The sequence below is a fragment of the Tauraco erythrolophus genome, chromosome 21 (assembly GCF_009769465.1).
Source record: "Tauraco erythrolophus isolate bTauEry1 chromosome 21, bTauEry1.pri, whole genome shotgun sequence".
Taxonomy (NCBI): domain Eukaryota; kingdom Metazoa; phylum Chordata; class Aves; order Musophagiformes; family Musophagidae; genus Tauraco; species Tauraco erythrolophus.
The window spans coordinates 11,440,234-11,455,304 of record NC_141485.1 but is presented as its reverse complement, the minus strand read 5'-3'; the positions used below and the strand labels follow the sequence as shown (position 1 = coordinate 11,455,304).

The window sequence follows — 15,071 nt, the reverse complement described above, 5'->3', positions numbered from 1 at the left end:
TCAGCAAGAGGATTTGACATAGGCCCATCTCAAACCAACTCTTCCATGTAAAAAGAGCAAAGTATTGCTGATCACGAGTATGAAGTGTCTGACTTGTTCTTATGGGACACGTGAGTATTATGGGTCCTCCAAGAGCCATCTCATGCTGGGATACAAAGCTGGCTCTTCAGATTACTTAGTTCTGGTGGGAGACAGCCCCAAACCATAGCTTTTTCCATGTCGTCTGATGACACCCTAAAAAGACCACCCAGCTCTTGCCTTTGCAAGCTCACTGCAACCACCAACACCTCCAATGTGGGTTGCAAAGCCAGACGTTGGAAACTCTCCCACCTCGTGAGCATGGGCTGAGTCTCCTCTCGCCTTCACACGGGCATCAGTCTTCACTGTAGGTGACAGGCTGCTGTAGACCCCGGGGCCACTCGCAAAGTGGGAAAAGGTCTTTCACAGAGGAGACTCAAGTCATCCATATGCTGAAGAACAGCCAGTGCAGCTGCTGCCTCCAGGCACCCTGTGCTGTTCAGCGCTGGGCTGCCAGCAGGTGCCGTACTGGGTCCCAGTACTTCTCCGGGAGGCTCTCACAGCTCGTGCTATGAGGCAGCAGCCGTTCCTGTGAGCGTGCCGGGCACTCACCTGAATGCCTCCACTGATGTGATACACTATCTGGATCATCCCACAGTCCTTGTGGCCAGGCAGGGACTGGGGGAAAGTGGAGACCTCCATGCTCCCTTTGGGCTGGGTACCGGTTTTCTCTCCGTAGATGGTTTTACAGGAGGGGCACTGCAAACTGCCATCCTGCAGGGAGAGAGCAGCAGGCATCAGAGCTCCTTGGCCGAGTCACCCAGGCACAGGGACCGGGTGGCGACGGGCCAGCTCCATACCTTGTTCCCATTGGAGTACATGGCCAGCACACAGAGCATGTGGAAGGAGTGCTGGCAGATGGTCAGACGACCAACCGTCTCTGGCTTGATGGTGCTGCCCTCGCACGCGTCGCTGTACCCTGAAGGGGAGGACAGCTTCTCCATGCAGATGATACAGTCCTGGAGTCAGAAAGGAGAAAAGCACTGTGTAGTGCGAGCACAGGCCGATCGGCATGACTGACCCCTCCAGGAAGCGATCAAGGAGATGCTTCAGGAAGATTTGCCTTCAACTTTAATCCTTCCTCCCTTTGACATTTAAGCCAGAGAGACAGGTTTCCTTTTCTGGGTGGTGTCACCCCAGTCCACCCCCTCCTGGTCGGCACAGGAAGAGAGCTGCTGTGGCTCAGACGGGAAACTGAGTATGGTTACGTCCTGTTCCTCTACAGAGCAGCTCCAGTGCAGGGTTTTGAGCCCTGTAGTTTTGACCTTTATGAGCACTGAGAGGAGACACCAAAGCCAAACCCTTTCCTCCACCCAGCCCTGCAGACAGCTCCAAGGGAAACAGGGGGGGGTCACTACCAGGCTTAGCTATTCGACCCACACCGTGCTTTGTTGGTCACAGTCCTCTGACAAGGACAAGTCACCAGTTACCATGTGTGGGCTTCAGGCAGTGCTGAGGCCTCTCTATCTAGTGTCAACGGTGCCACTGCAAGCAGCAGCATCTACCACACGGGATGCCCACAGAAGGATGGTCCTCAGGCATTGCCATGGCTTTCACAGCAGCCCAGTGAACAGGCCGCCAGGCAAGCTGGAGTTGCTTCACTGTCCTCTCACCTCGTCGGCAGGAATGCCCTTCAGCTCTTCCAGGTACTTCTTCACCACTGCTTCGGGCTCCATTGGTGTCGCTGCACAAGGAGAGAGAGGAGAATAAATCACACACGCCGTGAGATATGACGGGCACGTGCAGGGTGAGCTAGAGAGAAAGGAGACAAGCAGGTCACTGGCCAGGACGCCAACGAGAAAGGTTGGGGTTAGAGGGGGAGAAGAGGCTCCTTCAACTGATCCCTACAAGCCCCGCAAAGGCTTTGCTATCCAGAACAGCAGCCCCTAGGACGTGAGTGCCGCAGATGGGAGAACCCGCCGGCAGATGTTGGTGCCCCGCGCCGTACACCCCGTGCTCTGCTCCAGTTCTCCCCGCGTACCCCAAGCGACGCCAGCCAGGTCCCAGCTGGACTTTCTGCGTGCACACCAGAGGCCAGCTAGGATCAACCTCAGCCCAAGGACGCTACGGTCTCAGTGGGACAGAGGATTACATCACCTGTGATATCAAAGGAGAACAGGCATTCCCATGGCCCCAGCTGGCACCTGGCAAGGAGACCCAGCAATACACCACGCCTCAGGCCCTGTTTCGAGCACACCAGATGAGCCTCACACCCTTCGCACGTAACAGCGGCCTTTCTCTCGAGCTTCCACATACTCGTATCCAGCAAGACACAGTGCAAGCCACAGGGTCTAACAGGTGCCCTATTTGCCACAAGTGACACTGATATCTTCCCATTTTTCTAACCATAGTCCCTGGTCCCCATCCATGGGCACGTGAACAGCCCACCAGCACCGGCAGCCTGGTTCCCTCAGAGGAGTTACAGGATTAAGTGACAAACATCACCCGGAGCAGGGTACCACCAACAGCATCAGCAGTCACCTCAACTCCAGCCCATCCTTCTGGAGCCGCCCAGCGAGCCTTGGCTTAAGCCAGGGAACATCGCACACCTCCGCAGGGCACCCAGCCCCAGGTGGGAGGAGATGAGCTCCCTACCCACCATCATGCCCGTCACAGAGGCTGCCAGGCTCTTCCACCAGCCTAGGAAAGGAGACATTTGCACAAGTGATGTTATGGCCCCACCTGGCAGGAGGCAAGAAAGAGACCTGCAACTTGGCTGGGGGGAACCTGGCCCTTCCTTCCCCAGTCTACTTCTGGGGGAGATCGGGGGAAAGCAGTGCCGTGATGAACAGGCTGCCAAAGACGTAGCTCTTCCTTCTCCATTCCCCATCCCGCTGACCAGGGCTGGGATGGAGGAGCAGGGAGCAAAGGACAGGCTAGCAGCAGCCAGGCAGGCCAGAAGCATCCATGCCCGACACGCCAGGGCCTCACGAGGGAGCTGTACCCCAACGTTGTCCCAAAGAGCTTTGCTCTCAAGCTCGTTTCTAAGCCACTGTAGGACACCGACTGCTTTAGCACAGGGAGTACTGTTACTCCAAACTCCACGCTCCCAGACGGGCACATGTAGCATCAGCACGTGCAACAGCTGGGCATCAGAGCTGTGGGTGTACCTGCATCTCCAGCTCCCCCCCACCCACTTTGGTGCTTTCAGGGAAGACAGAGGGTTCGCAAGCATTGCCTCTGTGGTTGAAAAAGCTGTGCATTGAGAGAGAGCCACACCGGAGCCAGCACCGAGCTGTTCCGCCACCCCAAAAAAGCAACATCTGTCACCAGCAGGAAGGGGTGGGTGCTTCTTTCTGGATAACCACTTTTCATGGTAGAAGCAAACGTGGTGCAGCAGAAGGGCAGGATCGCGCACATGCCACAGGTGTCGTTAAACAGGCACAGACCAGGCTGGCACAGGTGCTGTCTCATGTAGGAGCCCCTCGGCCCCAGGAACGCCAGCTTGGCAAGCTGCTAGTGCCATGGGGGCACCCTGAAAGAGCACCAGGTGGCCCAGCAGCACAGACAGCTGGCAGAGATGCAACCAGGGAAGAGATGCCCTCTCACTGCAGACAAGCTAGCTCGGGGCAACAGAAGAGAGCGAGGCAGAGAGAGAACGTGGGTGGAAAGTCATTTAGCTAAGGAAGGCGGATGGGCCAGGAGTCAGACTCTCCTAAACGAAGACACAGTCATTAAGACGAGTTATTTTCAGAAAGGGATTCTTGGCCATCCCGACACACAGAATTTCAGGCTTGAGTAGCCTGATCTAGTTGAGAGGTGTCCCTGCCCATGACAGGGAGGTTGGATTAGATGATCTCTAAGGTCCCTTCCAGCCTATGCCATTATATGATTCCATGATTTATGGCAGTGGTAGCAGGAGGAAGGGATGATTGAGTACACAGAGGAAGAAAAGGAGCTCAGGAGGTGAAGGGATGCTCCCTCTGAGTGCCAGTGCCGGGGAGGAGAAGAGATGCCTGACAGCTTAGGCAGAGCAGGGCTGCGAGGATCACCCTCTGGAGACCCTTAGCCAGGAAGGTAACAGGACAAAATAAGCATTAAGCCAAAGAGCAACACGGAAGCAGGTGTTTTCCACTTCAGGGACCTGCCAAAATCCCATGGAAAAGCATTTCCAAGAACTGCCACAAGAAGAGGAGGAGACAAACAAGAGCCTGGGCAAGCCCCAGCCTCCCAGCTCTCAGGCCAAGAGCTCAGCCCTGCCAGGAGCTGCTTCAAGGCCCCATCACCAGACCTCCCAGGGAATTCAGCTCCTTGCCTTGCCTTTCCCAAAGGAGAGAAACGTGTCCAGGAACCCTCTGCACTGGGACCTTGTTTGTACACAGCAGATCGAGAGCTGCCAGCCAGGAACAAGTCACAAGAGGATGGGATCTGTCTGAACTGTCCCAGCTCATTGTCAGAGCCACCATGCCTGACGTCCTCCCAGCTCTGTGCTCTGTGATGTCCCCACTCCAGGCTGGCAAACACGGGGTGGCACTTCCCATGCACGGCAGCCGGAACCAGGCTCTGGCTTGCAACCGCAAACCTTCACAGTCCCACGGGAGATGGAGGCTTCAGCTTCTTCATCTCTGCAGGTTTTGGAGAGGACTGTGTGAGCAAGGCTAGCTGCTACCCACCATAACTCCATCCACTTCCATGAGGGCCAATCATGATGACCACCACGGTCCTGATTCCTGAGGACCCCATGCTGCCTGCCAGACGGATCTCCAAGTCCTCCTAGACTGTGTCTTCCATGTGGCTCCTTTAGAAGTGACCTTTCTTCTCGTCTCCTCTGGCTACGGGCTGGAGAAAGCGACGCCAAAAAGATGCTTAGACAAGGTGGTGACGACAGCGAGGGAAGCAAGCGGAGAGGGTGTGTTACAGCAGCAGGAACGCCTGCCCGGTCCTTGGCAGAACGCCCCAGCTCACCTGCTGCCACCTGCACAGCAGATCTGAGCAGCTTCAGAGCATTTCACCTTGCTCAGGACAGCAGAGGATGCTCCTTCTCTGCAGCCCCTGCTGTGCGTTTCTCTTGCTGTTGATTTTCCTTCCTCTGGAGCAGCTCAGAGAAACAAAGAGATGACTTGTCCAAGAACTGGCCAAGCTCATTCGAATCAAATCAATGAAAGGAGACAAAAGTCTCCATACAGAGCTGGGTAAGAGCAAGGACAAGAAAGCCCTTGCAGAGTCTGTGGGATACAGCAGGAATTTCGGGCAAAGCAAACGGCATCACACCAGCTCACCAGCTGGCATTAGGACAGAGCTGGGGGCAATCAGACAGGCAGAAGAGGGTGACACAGCCCTTGGCCATCCTTAGGAAACCCAGACCTGATGGATTTGCATTGCAGCACCTCTGATCTGTTCCTCTCACTTTGCTGTCTTGCCATTCTGATGCATTTAGACCCACCAAGGCTGTCCAGAGAGAGAAAGGGCTGGGGAGCCCAGATGCTGTAGAAAATCCATCCCCAGCTGCAAGTGCTTGAACGTGCAGTCCCAAGGAAGCCTTCCGATGCTGAGAACTTGGTTTCAGCACGGGTAGTAAAGCCCACACAGCCCTCCTTGCCTCTGAAGAGAGGCTCTTCCTTGGGCAGCCCACACCCCAGCAGCACAGAGGGGCAGCCAGAACAAGGCTGGGAGGCACGGCGCCCGCCACGGCACGAGCCACGTATGCTTCAGCACATGAATCACTTCCTCACTGCACCGTTTGCTCCATACAAGTGTTTGCCTCCAAGTCTTTGTTCTAGCCATCCCCTGGGATCATCAAAGCCTGTTCAGTCCCCACAGTTTTCAGGATTCAACAGCAGATTGAAAAGGCAATAGCAGAATCGACCGATCCTGTTTATCACCAGCTGCCCTGACGCTGAGCCATTGATTTATCCGGGATGTGAAGGAATGCTTACCATTCTTTCCTTCACAAAAAGAGGAATAACGATTTTTTTAATGCTTCCCCTTCCTTCCTGTAGATAATAAGTTCCTTGCTGAAGCAAGGGCTTTCCATGGGCAACATTCAGCAGATGTGTTTTGAATCCTCGCTCGGTAACCAAATGCTTGCAGCAGGAGCATCCTCCTTCTGTATCCCAAAACGAGCCATATGGTTAGCAGCAGACTCTTCTTTTGATACCTTTGACACAGGTTGTTTCTAGTTATTGCCACAGGCAGTCACCCAGCTCTGATCACCTCTGCGCTCTGTTCCCTGGGCTTCCAAAGGCCAGACCTACTGGCCTCCACGACCAAGAGGCTGTCAGAGATCAGGAAAGCAAGAGGAGATTTGGTGTTAAAACCAGGTTTCTCCACATTTAGCGTTTCAGCAGGCTAACCAGACAACCAGGCTGCTCTGACCACAACCCAGAGCATCCCTGTCTCCTTCAGCAGATGGTCCCCCATGGGAACAGTGAGCTCCCCCAACTCCGAGGGGCTCCCCACTCCCACCCATCCCAGAAGCACCGGCACGGTCTGCAGCCCCAGCTGCGGATGGGCAGGACATACAGAGAGCAACCAGAGTCAGCTGGGATCACGCCCCTCACCTAGCCACATCCCATCCGGCTTGGCACGGAAGAACGAGCGCACTCATCTGCCCACCCCGAGAGGACGTGCAGGGAAACCTCCCAGCCGGGGAACAAGTGGACAGCAATCCCATCAGCCGAGAGGGTGACAAGTGGCACATCAGATCCAAACCAACACCTTCTCCCTTCGGTCCCCCCACGGGCCCTGGGAAGGCAGGGCAGCCCTGCGGCGGCCGGCTCCGCAGCCAAGCAGCACAGCAGCGCTCGCAGAGAGCCGGACGAGCCGCTCACCTCTCTCCCGGCCGGCAGGGTCTCAGCCTGCGCAGCCAGCAGCGTCGGCACGAGGCAGCAGCTGCAGGAGCCCGAGGAAGCACAGGCAGCACCGTGCTGGCTGGCGGGAAGGCAGCGTGGATCCGTCGGGATGGCAGATGCTGCCAAGCCACGTGCCAGCACCGACAGCACAGGGCCGTACTGGAGACTCCGGCTTTCCCGAGACCTGCAGCACCCACGGCGCAGCGCTCGCCTGCACCGGAGACATCACCACCAGAACGGCAACAGCGATAACGAGTCCAGACTAATTAGTGCCTTCGTTTAACGCAACCCAGTGATCCACCAAGCTGGCTGCAATTCCATGGATGCCGCCTCGCCCTGCGTGCGGCCAGGGATTGCAGCAGCAGGGGCAGGTGAGAGGGGGCTCGGCGGGGTACGCCACACCCACCACCACCTACTTCGGCACCAGCCGGTTGTAGGCAGCTCAGCGATGGGCCTGATCCTGTGCACAGCTCTCAATAGAGCTCTCCGTGACGGAAAAACCTGGAGGAGTGCAAGAGGGGAAAGGGCACATGATGAAATTCAGGGCACCAAGCAGGCCCACTGCTGCCTGTTGGCAGCTTCAGGATCTGTAAATGGAACAAGAACAGTCTGGCTGAAAGTCGGGACTGCTACTGTCACTGCAGAACAGCTCCTAAGCCAGGAAGGGTGTTGTACAACCACAGCTTGTTCCTAGGAGGGGCTCAGCACCCTCTTCGCCCCAGGAGTCATGCACTCTGCAGGACCAGCCTCCTGCCTCCAGCAACAGGGATCTTGCTTCCTAAAGTGTACTACACCAGAGGAAGTCACCCTTTCTCACTGGCCAGCGCTGGAAAGGGCACAACTGGCAAAGCGTCTCCTCTGCAGCACATCCGAGCAGGACAAGGACAGCTGGGACAAACCTTACTGTGCCATTTTGGAGCAGGGGCTGGTTGGTGCCCCCTCCCCAGGCACTGTCCCATCCCTCCTACTGCTGTCCCCTCTCTGGTCTCTGCTTCCCAGGCTGGAGGGTGCCCTGGCCCCAGCAGGCAGCACAGGTGACCTGGCAGGGCAGTGGCAATCCAGCTCTCTGGGCTGGCACCAGGCACAGCCCTGGGGCTGGGCCACCTGCCCCAACACCCCCAGGGAAGCGAGGCTGGCGCTGGCCCTACCCCAGCACCCCCGGGGCGCCTTCGGCCAAGGTGCCGCTCAGCAGCCCCGTCACACAACACGGGTGTGCTCCTGGGTGCTGCAGCCAGCACCAAGGAGCTGCCATCTCACGCGGTGTCGCCGATGGGGTCTGTAACACCTGGCACAGCTACGCCACCCCTCTGCTCCTCCGGCAGATCCCCAACGCGGTGTGTGCTGCTCTCGCCCCCAGCCCGTGGCCTGTCCTCCCCACCCGCCCCGTTTCACGCTCTGTGTTGCTGCTCTCCCCACCCTGCTCAGAAGCTGCAAGACGCATCCACCTGCCAACATCCCACCCTCGCATGCATCCTGGCCGCTCGCACCCGCACCTCCTCCATGCTGGGGAGGGGCTGGATGCTGCGAGAACGCTGCTACCAACTGACCCCAGCCAGGAGGTGCCGGCAGCCGGCTGCCCTGCGGGGTGGGGGAAGCGCAGAGGAGGGGGGCTGTGTGTTTGTGGCCACATCTTGCCCTACATCCGGCTGGTTTCACGTCGCTAACCAGCAGCAGGTGACTGATGGCAGGCCTGGCTCTCCCTTTTTGGAGCTCCTCCAGCGACAGGGGCAAGGCAATGCCTCTGCGGGAGGGCCTGGCCGCTCCGCAGCTCCGTTTCGGCACCGTTTCCAGGGCGTCCCCACCACCCAGCCCGTACCCGCGGCTGGAGGGCTGCACGGACGCTGCCCGTGCCGGGATGAAGCATCAGGTGCCGGTGTCACCCCATCAGCCTTGCCAGCTGGCTCCGCGGAACCAGATCCTCATCCAGCCCCTCTGCCACCCACCTCTGCTCAGCTCTTCTCCATCACCTCCAATTTTCCTCTGCTCCTCCTGCTATTCGCCACTTCTCCTGCTGCCCCTGCTTTCTCCTCCCCCTCTATCACACATCCTACTCCACATTTGCTCTCTCCCTCCTTCTCGTCGTTTGCATCTCCTCCTCCCAGCTCCCTCCATAATGCAATTCCACAAGATATCTCCCTCCGTGTTTAATTTTTATTTTCCTTCTACCACCCTTCCTGCCTCCTTTGGATGGGTTTGGACCTCACTTCCCCATCAAGCCTCCTCACTGGGTACATGGACTCCAAAGAGAGAAACACTGGCACCAGCAAACCCCCAGGCAGTCAGATGCCTCTTCCCTTTGACCTCAGGACTCTTCCCTCTTTCTTAAAACACAAGCCTCCCCACGTGGAACAACCACTCACCTCTAGTCCTCACCTTCACCCATCTGAAGGGGGAAGCACCTAAGGTTTGGTGGTGGTTGACCACCCCAGGACACCTGTACCAGGGCTGGCAAACCACCCCTACAGCTACACCAGGTTGGATTCACACCTACCCTGCAGAGTCCCAGGGCTGCTACACACGGGTGGGACCCAGGCTCTCAACCAGGACCTCACTGACTCTGCAAGGGCAAGGGTGTGGAACACCAGTGAGATATGAAGAGGAGAAACAAAGGCCCCGTGCTGGAGGTGGTTCAGCTCGGCAGGAGAGCTGGAGTAACCAGTAACCCAGCCCTTCCTGCCAGGGCATGTCCACCAGAGAGAGCTCCACTCCACTCCCACCCCAGACAGAGGTGGAGAGAACAAATCCTCTGCAAGTTGACCTTGAAAGCCCTATAAGACTCAGAGGCTTGCTTGTCTGGAAGATCCTTCTCACCTCGTGACTCAACTGTGACAATCATGGCTCACAAGCAAACCTTCTCTTGAGAGCACATACGGATTAAACACTCTCTTTGAGGGTCCCTCAGCTCCCAGACTTGTCCCATCAATGAGCTGGAGAAGGTCATGGTATGTGGACATACAGGGTTCCCTACAAGGGTGTAGAAGGACCATGGGGGAGGCTGCAGAAGTCTCCAACATGCAGAGAATGACGGGGCTGCTCCAGCTTTAATGACTGATGAAAACGAGTAGAGCTTCCACAGGACAGGGTCAACTCTATCATCTAATTTTACAGCCTGTCAGAGACCGTGCCAGCCAGGAGATGTGCCCTGCTTCTCCCCTTGGTAGGACGAACATTGTCAGTCAAATCAGAAGAGCCAAAAGGGTGGGGGAGAGACAAGAGGAAAGGAGGGAGGCAGAACAAGCGCAGAGAGATAAAGAGAAGGAGATGGAAGCAAATATCAGAGTTTGATCAGGAACTACCTTTCTTGGACACTTTCCTCCCCTCCTTAACTGAGCTGTGTTTTTTAGTGGCTTTATGGGTGCTGGCAGCTTGCGGCACACAGATGAGGTGCACGGGGAGTCCAGCGGCTGACATCAGAATAGCCGTCATGCCTACAGCGGGTACAAGATCCACATGCAGGAGGGAAACAACGGGGAAACACATTCATTAAAGAAAAAAAACACTTCAATCTTTCAAAGAAAATTAAAAAAAAAAAAAAAACAAACCAAAACAAAACCCAAGCCCTTGATTCCAGAGGACACAAAACATCTGAGAGGCAACAGGGATGGAGTCAGCACAAGGACAGGATCCAGAGGCTTTCGAGGGAGGAGCCCAGGCAGCAAATTAAAGCAGGGAAACACGGGCACAAATCTCGCCCGTGACCCTCTGAGCTGGTGCATGACCGGGACCTTCCTCTCTGCCTTGGCTTTAGGGCTCCTCAGACGTTTTGCGTCTGCTGCGGTGCAAAGTCCTCCTGCTCTCTGAAGCCCTGGCAGCAGCCCTGGGGGCATCACCTGTAACCCCTCAAGGTCCTGCTCAGCCACTCCTTCTAAAGCTACGTGTTTCAGAGGCATCGCACCCATCTGATCCCCGGGGCACAGCTTAACTGCCTCCAGAGCCTGCGGCAGAGCCCGGCTGACCGTGGGCCGGAGCTGCCCCAGTCAGTCCCCTGCCCCAACCCTCTCACCTCCATGGCACTCCAGTCTTTCCTGGCACCCCCAGCCACAATGCAGTTCTCACCCTCCCCCATCCCAGCCAGCTGGATTCATGAGATGCAGCTTGTTAAATTCATGAATCGTCAAAAAGGACAGCCATTCCCTGAAGGTAAGATTGGCACGCAGAGAGCTACAGGACTGACCACGCCGATCTAACATGATGCTTGCCTGTGAAATACAGGCCAGTTACAAGTCACAACATCTCTAAGGCAGCGTTTTGCTGTTAAACTTGCATTCAAGAAAACACCTGCCTTGGCTTTCCCAAGAAATTACTTCCCACCTGCAACAGCCATCGCCAGAACTGAAAGAAAAAACGCTCACGGTCACAAACCAACAGCAGACAACCTGGAAGCCAGCGTTTCCCCAAAAAGTTACCCCTGACCGTAGACCACGCAAACCCACATCCTAACACTATGGAAATTCCTGCCGGCATCCTGCACAGCAATTCACAGCCGAAGCTGAGACTTCTAAGGATTTTCTTTTCTCGAGCCTCTGTTCAGCTGGGTTGGGAAAGGAAGATGTAGGAGCACGTTTGTTCAGGACAAAAAGTGAGGCACCTTGTCCACAGAGGACTGAGAACCGAGTCATGACGGGAAGCAGCCATCAGCTTCGTGTGCAAGTGGTAAGACTATTTTCTGCCTCAAATATGAACCAGTCAAAAACCGGCACCTCGTGACCAGCAATCCCCTGTGCAAAGCCCGTGCCAATGCCCCGCGAGCAGGACTACTCCTACACGGCACCGGCTGCGTTTCACACCTCCTTCACGTAAGGTCCAAGTACAATAAATACTCCAGAACCTGTTCCAGTTCCTTTCTTGATACACAACGTTGGATGCTTTTACTAAAACTTCATCATCTAAGGAGCAAAAGACAGCCAGGAGGGGTTTCACAGGCCAGGGAGAGTGGCACAGAGGGATGGAGTCATTTCCCCAGGGTTACCCAAGAACCTTTGGCAGAGAGGCTCTGGCCACAAGACCAGGCTGCCCAACGCACGGTGAAACCACGCGCTTCCACACGGAAACAGGCAGCAGCGAACCAGGCAGCCGTGGCTCACCCTCGTTAGGTACCACCAGGAGCAGCCCCCCCAGATCCCAGGAGCTGCAGGGACAGAGGAGGATCTTCAAAGCAAGCAGGCACTGCGTTAGGACCCGTCACCCCACTGATGGCGCCAGGCTGTCCCCAGGCCAGGAGAGCCCCTGGCGTCGGTACAAGCCAGCAGACCTTTAACTCAGCATTGCATCCAGGTATTTCACAACCAAAACAACTTCCTCTAAGTCTTGAACTAAAGACGGCAAGACTATTGCGTGCTCTCCAGCCCAGTCTAAGCCAGCACTACTCCCAGGGCACCTTAAGCAAGAGCTTAAAATGTTCCCCTAGCAAAAGCTACCTGTTTCTTGAATGAGTGAGTACAACTGAGCACCTGAAGCCCAGCAACAGCACCAAAGCTGCTGCCTGCACCCACACCAGGCAGATATTAGGAAAAAATTATATACATATATTATATATATATATATTATTATTATATATATATATTATATATATATATATTATATATTTTGGATATTAGGAAAAAATTTTTTACCGTGAGAGTGGTAGAACACTGGAACAGGTTGCCCAGAGAGGTGGTGGATGCTCCATCCCTGGAGACGTTCAAGGCCAGGTTGGACAAGGCCCTGAGCAACCTGATCTAGTTGGAGATATCCCTGTTCCTTGCAGGGGGGTTGGACTAGATGACCTTTGAAGGTCCCTTCCAGCCCTAACCATTCTATGATTCTATGATTCTATAATTCCCCCTTTCCGCAGGTTAAAGGACAGTTGGAGGTATTCCCAGAAGCACAAGTATCAACTCCAGCCAATTAGAGAGCCTGGAGGAACAATGTTCCCTAAAAACAGGCAAGATGCAGGACCTCCCCACGGCAGGGAGAGACCATCCGAGACAGCCTGACCCCTGTGAGGCTGCAAAATACAATTCCCAACAACTGGTGCAGAAAAGAAAGCGGTAAAAGTTGTCTCCCAAAAAAAAACCTGCTTCTAAGGGATGCAATCACACTGGTGGCAGAGACTGGCATTTGAAAAGCAAGTGCAGAGACTGACAGGGATTATCAGCGCCCACACACAGCGGACTGATAGGCAAATGCAAAATTAATGCTTTCTTCTTGAGAGATCAATACCGTCTTGCTCACATTAACATGCAGAGCCCACTTGAAAAAAAAAAAAAAAGAAGAAAAAAAAGACCATGACAGAAGCAGAGGCTGAACAACCAACTTCAGGCTCTTCATGTTGCCTTCAAAAACCAGACCAAGCAAAGAGCACAAGCCACAGAACCTCAGCTGAGCTCAGTTACTCCTAACACAGCCCCTCTCACACCTGGAATAACACCTCCAAAACCGCCTGCCAGCATCATGAATCATCACAAACAAAATAAACATTTATTCCAGGAACTTTCTCACTTTGGTTTTATGAGCTGCAAATGCATCTACAACTCCACGCAGACACAGAGCACAGGACAAACGTGACACCAGGAGAATTACCCCCAACCTAATGTTCTCCCATGGACAATCTCAAACCAGACAAGAAAAGGTCATTTTCCACTTTTACCTCCTGCTGCCTTTGGAGAGACACATGATGAACAGTCTTCGAACAGGTTCGAGTCACAAGAGCATTCAACAAGGGGCTGTTCTGGTGTTACACTGCTCTCTGGCTCATCTCAAAACCCAGCAGCTATGTCTCCTCTGGAGCTCTAATACTGGAAGTCTCAGCATCTAACAATCCTCCCACAGGTTTCGTGACAAGAGTCCCCAGTAAGGGATCTCCTCCGATCCAAGCCTTACGTGGGACTGTGTGTTCACACAAAATGCCAAAACAAGACCCGGACACACATCACACCCGCAGATCGATTCTCCAATTCTGACCTGTGGACACAGCAGTTTCAATTCAGAACTCATTATCAGCATCCGTGGAGTTATGTCTGGAGCACATTTGGCCCTGGACCTGGATGAATTCTCACCTGAATACGCAAAGGCCAAGCCATAACAAGACAAGCTTGCCCAGACCAAGACCGCTTTAGACATCCAAGCATGTCTGCAAGAGTTTCTGCTGCTCCCAGGAGCTTGAAAAATATTATTTAATATGTTCACACTTTGCATTGACCACTGGGTTTCTTCCCTGCAAGGGCTGCAGGAGGGAAGAGACAGAAAGCCTTGCAAAGCATCCTTGGGCACCTGATCCGATCCTACAAACGGGTGCCATAAGCGCGCTCAGAGAGCTGCCTTCTCTTGCTCAAAGCATCCATTTGGCCAGAGGTATGACGTCACTGACTCCTCAGGGTAAAGTTATTTCCACTGGAGCACACAACATCCACCAGCTTTTCTCAGCCTGCCATGTAAACACGGGACTTTTGTAATATCCTGTGCAGAAGCTGATGTAAGGGTGTTTTTCCCATTCTCACGTAACGTGCACTGACCACACACTTGCTCACGTACCCAGCCCAACGTGCCCCTCCAGACACCGGCTCTGGCTGCTGATCTGCATTTGCACAGACCTCAGACTGTTATGTCTTTGGTCCTGGATTTAAGCAGGTAGAGGAGAAAGGGCAGATCTTACCTTCGAATAATGTGAGATCTCAGAAAAACATCGCTAATTTGCACAATTACATCCACCAGCAAAAGTATTATGGTTAGTACATTCCCAAATGCCCCAGCTCCAGGAAACATGCAAATGAGAAACACTCAGCTTCATTTAACAAAAACCTCATTTCCAGCCTTCATCTTCAGAACAGTATTAAAAGAGTCTTTGTATGACCGCCTAGCCCACCCCCCAGCCCCAAGGCACACCAGCTAAACTCCATTATTCCCAAGAGATGTTAGTCCAGCTGACCCTTAAACACCAACACCGTGGTTCAACAGTTTGCTTAGACCTCTGTTGTGGCATTTCACCTTACTAACCAAGTACTTGGGGGGAAAGAAAAAGCTTAGCAGACAAGTTTCCACACGCATCTTGAAGTATTAAATTAGCAGAAAGCAGGAAAAAGAATTACTTTTTTTTTTTATACAAAACATGTTTAAAGTCAGCTTCATGATTTCTGGGATCTCAAGTGGTGCTTTTATAGAAGACGCAGGGTTGACAGTGTCACAAATCCCTCACTCAAATCCCCAGGCGCCCATCACGCACAT

At 54.3% G+C, this 15,071-nt stretch overlaps 1 protein-coding gene across 2 annotated transcripts in view; it reads right to left on the bottom strand.

Moving 5' to 3' along the window:
- The window catches only part of DTX2 (deltex E3 ubiquitin ligase 2), a 42,519-nt gene that overhangs the window by 1,636 nt on the left and 25,812 nt on the right, over positions 1-15,071 (bottom strand). The window contains exons 5-8 of one of the 2 annotated variants that reach the window (XM_086624385.1): positions 10,166-10,297; positions 1,692-1,762; positions 879-1,037; positions 631-792 (exon numbers count right to left, since the gene is read on the bottom strand). In XM_086624385.1, the coding sequence (XP_086480511.1) occupies positions 631-792; positions 879-1,037; positions 1,692-1,762; positions 10,166-10,297 (524 nt within the window). The remainder of the gene's footprint in view (positions 1-630; positions 793-878; positions 1,038-1,691; positions 1,763-10,165; positions 10,298-15,071) is intronic. The other variant, XM_086624386.1, reaches the window with a different exon arrangement.